This window comes from Cebus imitator, unplaced genomic scaffold (assembly GCF_001604975.1).
Source record: "Cebus imitator isolate Cc_AM_T3 unplaced genomic scaffold, Cebus_imitator-1.0 Scaffold258, whole genome shotgun sequence".
NCBI classification, from domain to species: Eukaryota; Metazoa; Chordata; class Mammalia; order Primates; family Cebidae; genus Cebus; species Cebus imitator.
Window position 1 is genome coordinate 1,506,713 of NW_016107573.1, and position 6,408 is coordinate 1,513,120.

The 6,408-nt window shown below is 48.9% G+C and overlaps 1 protein-coding gene across 7 annotated transcripts in view; it reads right to left on the minus strand.

Annotated features, from left to right (window-relative positions):
* LIMK2 (LIM domain kinase 2) overlaps positions 1-4,104 on the minus strand; it is a 68,247-nt gene extending 64,143 nt beyond the window's left edge. For 2 of the 7 annotated variants that reach the window (XM_017499545.2, XM_017499544.2), the window contains exon 1: positions 3,880-4,104. In XM_017499545.2, the coding sequence (XP_017355034.1) occupies positions 3,880-3,895 (16 nt within the window). In that variant the 5' untranslated portion in view covers positions 3,896-4,104. The remainder of the gene's footprint in view (positions 1-3,879) is intronic. The other 5 variants (XM_037728181.1, XM_017499543.2, XR_001816759.2 and 2 more) reach the window with 4 other exon arrangements.
* Between the last annotated feature and the right edge of the window lie 2,304 nt (positions 4,105-6,408).

Consider the following 6,408-nt stretch of genomic DNA (forward strand, 5'->3'; position numbering starts at 1 on the left):
GAGTAGCTGGGATTACAGGCACGCACCACCATGCCCAGCTAATTTTTTTTGTAGTTTTAGTAGAGACGGGGTTTCACCATTTTGACCAGGATGGTCTCGACCTCATGATCCACCCGCCTCGGCCTCCCAAAGTGCTGGGATTACAGGCGTGAGCCACCGCGCCCGGCTCCCTGGCTAATTTTTTGTATTTTTAGTAGAGACTGGGTTTCAGCATTTGGCCAGGTTGGTCTTGAACTATGCCTCAGGTGATCCACTTGCTTCAGCCTCCCAATGTGCAGGAATTACAGCCATGAGCCACCGCACCTAGCCTACACTACTATTCTTTAAACTTGCCAAACACATTCCCTGACAATTCACTTCTCCTATCCCCTATCCTACTTCAGTTCAATGCATTTATCCCTGAGTATGATATTCATATATTTACTTACTGTCTATCTCTTCCCACCAGAACACACACTCCATAAGGGAAGGGATTTGTTCATTCTTGTTCCTTGCTATATCTCCAGGAGTCAAAGGTGTTTGGCACATAGCAGGAACTCAATATATATTTGTGGAATTAATGTATGAGGAGAATTCTCCCTCATCTTTGAAATTCTATAATGTTATCATATTCAGGCCTTATAATAGCTTGTCTTATCAATTTTTTTCTTTCTTTCTTTCTTTCTTTTTTTTTAAGAGATGGGGATTTTGCTACGTAGCCCAGGCTGGAGTGTGGTGGCTTTTCACAGGTGCAATCCCACTACTGATCACCATGGGAGTTTCATTTTTTTCCTTAATTACCTTAACTAGACAGTAAGTTTCTCAAAGGCACAAACTATATATTACTCATTTCCACAAATACTTATTAAGGGCTTAGCATGTGCCAGACCCTGTAAGTCTTAAGCAGCCTTGGAAAGAACACTGGAGAAGTCTTTCTCCATTGGAAAGAACACTGGAGAAGTCCTACCTTGCTGCTGGCTTTATCACTAGCTGTGTGACCCTGGACAACTCCATTTTTTTCCCTGAGCCTCAGTTTCTTCATAAGTAAAACAAAGAGACTATACATTATCTCAAAGTCTCTCCTGGCTCTAAAACATGTTACAATTTATAAAAGGTAAAACTTGGTTCTACCCAATGCCAGAGACATCACAGGCACTCAGTAAATATTTGATTTCTTTGTTGTTGATTCTCTGGTTACACAAGAGGAATCTGAGGTGCCTCAGAACAGTTTGGATGGAATAACAAGTAAAAGTTTAAGTCCTACTTCCTTCTCAGACTCCATGGTCAACTTCATTCTGCTGTTTGTGTTACACAAAGGAGGAAGCACTAACCTTGAAGTCAGAAAATATGAACTCTGCCCACCACCACTTATTTAGCTATGGAAGCTTGTCATTTCTGGGCCTTAGTCACCTCACGTATATAAAAGCCCTACTTGGCTGGGCATGGTGGCTCATGGCTGTAATCCCAGCACTTTGGGAGGCCAAGGTGGGGGGACTGCCTGAGCTCAGGAGTTTGAGGCCAGCCTGGGCAACACGGTGAGACCCCATCTCTCCTAAAAATACAAAAAAATTAGCCAGGCGTGGTACTACTTGCTCATAGTCCCAGCTACTCAGGAGGCTGAGGCAGGGGAATCACTTGAACCCAGGAGGCAGAGGATGCAGTGAGCTGGGATCGTGCCGGTGTACTCCAGGCTGGGCAACAGAGCGAGACTCTGCCTTCTCACCCCTGCCCCCACCAAAAGAAACAAAAAACCACATTGACCTTCGAGCTCAAAGGCATCACATGCCTTCCTACCTTAGGGCCTTTTCAAGCTGCTTCCTCTGTCTGGAATGTTCCTTGGGCTTTTTTTTTTTTGCCAGACTAACTTTTACTTATCTCCAGGGGTCAGCAAAAACTTGCATTTTTAAGAAAAGCATTCCCTTCAAAAAAAAAAAGTAGAGAATGGGCATGGTGGTTCATGCCTGTAATCCAGCACTTTGGGAGGCTGAGACAGGAAGATGGTTTTAAACTAGGAGTTCAAGACCACTGTGGGGGCAACATAGTGAGACCCTGTCTCTACCAAAAAAAAAAAAAAAAAAAAAAAAAAAAAAAAGTGAACCCCTGTCCCAAACAAAAAAAAAAAAAAAAAAAAAGGAAAGAGAATACCCCTCACCCCGGTGCACTCTCACAGCACTTATCTCAATTGTTTATCTCAACTACTATAGTATTTATTGCAATTGTTACAATTATTTATTGTCCATCTCTAGGATTACAAGGACCACAAAGGCAAGAACTATGTCTGTTTTGTTCACCACTGTACTCCTCAGCATTTGGCTAAGTATATGACACAGAAGAATCCAACAAACATTCTATGAATGAAAGAAAGAATGCATAAACGAATGCATCTAGAGGCTTTATGCCTCTAGACTATTGCACTGTGAAACCTTTCACAAGTTTCTAAGAAACAGGGTTCAAGACAGGCAGCCTATATTACATAGCTGTTAGAAAAAATTACTGGAAATCATTTGAAGAACTCTGGAAGCTAAAACAAAAAATCATCTTTTAAGAGACAACGTTTTGTTTTTAAGAAACAACGTTTTGTTTTTAAGAGATTAGGTCTTGCTATTTTGCCCAAGCTGCTCTCAAACACCTGGACTCAAGCAATCCTCCTGCCTTGGCCTCCCAAAGTACTGGGAATACAGGCATGATCCACCACGTCCAGTCTAAAAAAAAATTTTTTTTAGGCATTTCCACCTCTAGCTGTCTTTCTCCAGAGGCCTATTATCACCCATTGAGAAAATCCCATGCTCCCATGGTGAGGAAATGACCCACTGGTAGCCCGGCCCTTGTATTCAGGATGAAGGAAGTGACTGTCCACAGACGGAAAGCCAGGAAGCAGGGGGCAGCCAGCCAGCCCCCCTCCACCTCAATACCCTCTTGCCGCCTTTCCAAAGCTTCTGGACGCTGACCCTGGTGGACCCAGACGCTGGCCCACCCACACAGGTGGCTGGGAAACATAGGAGACAGAAGGTTCCTGCTGCTGAGGAACAGATGGGGAAGGCAGGAAGCTGCACGGTGTTGTGTGAGGTGACGGGAAGGAGACTGCAGGCGCAGCTAGCCCAGCTCTGAAGCCACCCTTCACCCTAGCAACTTTTCCTTCCAGGAGGTGTTTGGCCACATCCCTCTAGTCTTTAGAGAGGCCAAGGGGAGCTTCCACGGGAGGACTCAGAACCCCAGTTGACCTACTTTTGTCACCTGTAGCAGAGATCTTTGAGCTCCAAAAAGAATGGTCCGATCTCTCCTTACCCTTATTCCTGTCCTAAGCCTCAAGGGGCTCCATACTCTCTTAATTCCTGCAAAGAGCTCCCAGCCCCCGGAGGAATCCCAGGCATCAAGATGCCCGCGAGAAGCCTTGGGTCCTGGCGGGGAAGTCACACCTTCCTTCATTTCCCACAGAAAACCCAGAACCGGAGTAACTCTCTCAACTGTCTTGAACCTCAGAGGATCCTGTACTACCAGAATTCCACGAGTTTCCACTCTAAGAGGACCCTATGCTTCTCAACTTCCTTAAAAACCGTTTTAATTTGGGGGTCTGCGGCCGCCAGTTCCCTACAAAAACCTGGACTCCTGGCAAAGACAGAATCTCTTCCTCCCGGGGACCTCAACTCCCAGGAAGCCGCCCAACCCGCCTGCCTCTCAGAGCCCTCTGTCTCCCGGATGCCCTGCCTCCCCATTCACGGAGTCCCACCCTCCGAGTGCCTGGGGAGCGCTGTGCCCACCCCGCCTTCCAGCTCTTCTGAGGAGCCCGGACACACGAGGATTCAAACAGCCCGAAACCCCCGAGAGACTGCCGGTTTCCCTCAGGCGCCATGGACCCGGGCTTCGGAGATAACGGCGGGACAGGGCTCAGTCCTTCCTTACCCGCCAGCGCGGACATGGTCCCGGTAGCGCAGAAATGGGGAGAAAGAGGCGGGGGGGAGCTACAGCAGCTCCCCTCAGCCCCCTTCAGCTACCCTCAGCTCCCGCCGCCGCCGCCTCAGCCGAGGAAGGACCACAGCCCCAGGCGCGAACGGGATGCACTGCCTACGGCGCCCGGGGAGGACCAAACCACACCTGGCACTGTGGCCTTCCCGCCGACGGCCCGCCCCGCCACGGCCAGGCCCCGCCCCCGAGACGCGGCCCCGCCCCCTGGCTCTGGCTCTGCAGGGGTCCTGGCGCCCCCTAGTGCGAGCGGCGTCCCCACGAGGTGCTCCTGCTAGTCAGGGTGAGTTTGCGTGGGCCGGAAGTCGCAACACGGATGACGGTCCGCACCCATCTAGTCGCCCTCATTTTACAGATAGGGAAAGTTACAGATCAGAGGCCGAATTTGACTACCTCGAAATATGTCCGCTCATTAGGAGGAGAGCTTGGATAGGCCTATTGACTGCCAGTCCAGAGCTCTTCCCAATATTGTGTTTGGAATCAGGAATATTACTATGGACGAGCCAGGTCTATCCCACAAACAGCTTTGAGGATGGACTTTTCTTAGAAGCGTCTAGCTCAGAGAAACCACGTCTCTGCGTCACTATGAGTAAGCTGACATTAAATAATCTCTAGATCAACGATGGTTGGAGACGGCCAACCAGCATCCCAGGAGCAGATCCTCAACCAGGCCAATTAGGTATAGAAATGAGCACAGGATGCTGGAGCTTGTGCGCCCCACCTGAAAAATGAGCAGTCCTGCAGGAACATGGGCCTACCAGTCCCAGGTCTTCCAACCTTTCAAAACATGGCAAAAATCCAGGTGTTTAGGTGAAATTTGCCACTTTAAAAAATGTTGATAGCTGGCCAGGTGCTGTGGCTCACGCCTGTAATCCCAATTCTCTGGGAGGCTGAGGCGGGCGAATCATGAAGTTAAAAGATCCGGACCATCCTGGCCAACATGGTGAAACCCTGTCTCTACCAAAAACAAAAATTAGGTGGGTGTGGTGGTACGTGCCTGTAGTTCCAGCTACTCAGGAGGCTGAGACAGGAGAATCACTTGAACCCGGGAGGTGGAGGTTGCAGTGAGTCGAGGTCACGCCACTGAACTCCAGCCAGGCAACAGAGTGAGACACCATCTCAAAAAAAAAAAAAAAAAAAATGTTGATAGCATCAAAAAGTTTTTAAAATGCCATGTAGGCCAAATGAAACAACACACCTGCCCACTAGATTTGCCCTGTGGGCTGCCAGTTTAGAATCTCCTATGAGGAGGAGAGATCACAGGACTAAAATTAAGACTGCTGACTGGGTTAGGGCAGCTGCTAGCTGGCTGAGTAGCTTTGAGAACCACTTCTACTTCCCCTCATTAGGTTTGGGGTCCTCTGTGTGATGAAGGTATTAATACACCATCAGCCAGGTCAGCTGGTCCCTGCTGACTCACCTTCCCATCTGATTCTCTCATATTGGGTCTTTCACAATTGTCATTTCCTTAGATCAGATTTAGATTGTGGGAAAAGTGTCCAAATGACCAACAAGAGGATAGGGCCCAGGGAAATGGATTCTGTCCCCCACCCCCACCCCTGATCAAGGAGAAGTTCAACCCAGCTGTCTCTGGTCTCAGCAGCTGGGCAAGCAAAGGCAAAGGCAAGCACACACAGTTCTCTTTCTTCCTGCTCTGACCATCGAATTCAAACCGGATGCCGGTCAGATTTTTCTCCTCTGGGTGTGGCAGGTGGCTCACCATGTCCTGAGCGTGCACAAAGTGCTGGGGAGGAGGACTGTGTCCCACTTCCGTTAATTCCTGGGAACTAATTTCAGTAGTCAGTTTTATAGTTTCTGAGGAAATCATTATAGTAAACACAAGATTGTGTATTGGTTTAAAGTGACAGGAATCAGCCTGGCGCGGTGGCTCACGCCTGTAATCCCAGCACTTTGGGAGGTCAAGGCAGGCGGATCATGAGGTCAAGACATCGAGACCATCCTAGCCAACATGGTGAAACCCCATCTCTACTAAAAAATACAAAAATTAGCTGGGTGTGGTGGCAGGTGCCTGTAGTCCGAGCTACTTGGGAGGCTGAGACAGGAGCATTGCAACCCGGGAGGCAGAAGTTGCAGTGAGCCAAGCTTGTGCCACTGCACTCCAGCCTGGCGCCTGGCGACAGAGCGAGACTCTGTCTCAAAAAAAAAAAAAAAAAAAAAAGTGACAAGAATCCAGGGGATGCTCCTGACAAGCTGCCTCATGACTAGCAAACAGGGGACAGGGACTTTCCTCATCCTTCCTACAGAAAGATGTAATACTGTATTTCCCCAGGCAACAAAGCACTGGCATCCTGGGAACCAAAACCTCCTGGGTGTCTTCCCTCTCCCTCCACTCCACACCAAGGCACCCAGATCTCTCTCTTCTCCCTCCTCCTTCCCTCTCACATTCTACTTCCTCCTACTTCCAGCCTCATGGTCTTCACCAGCAGGGAGTTGGGGGATATCCAAGTC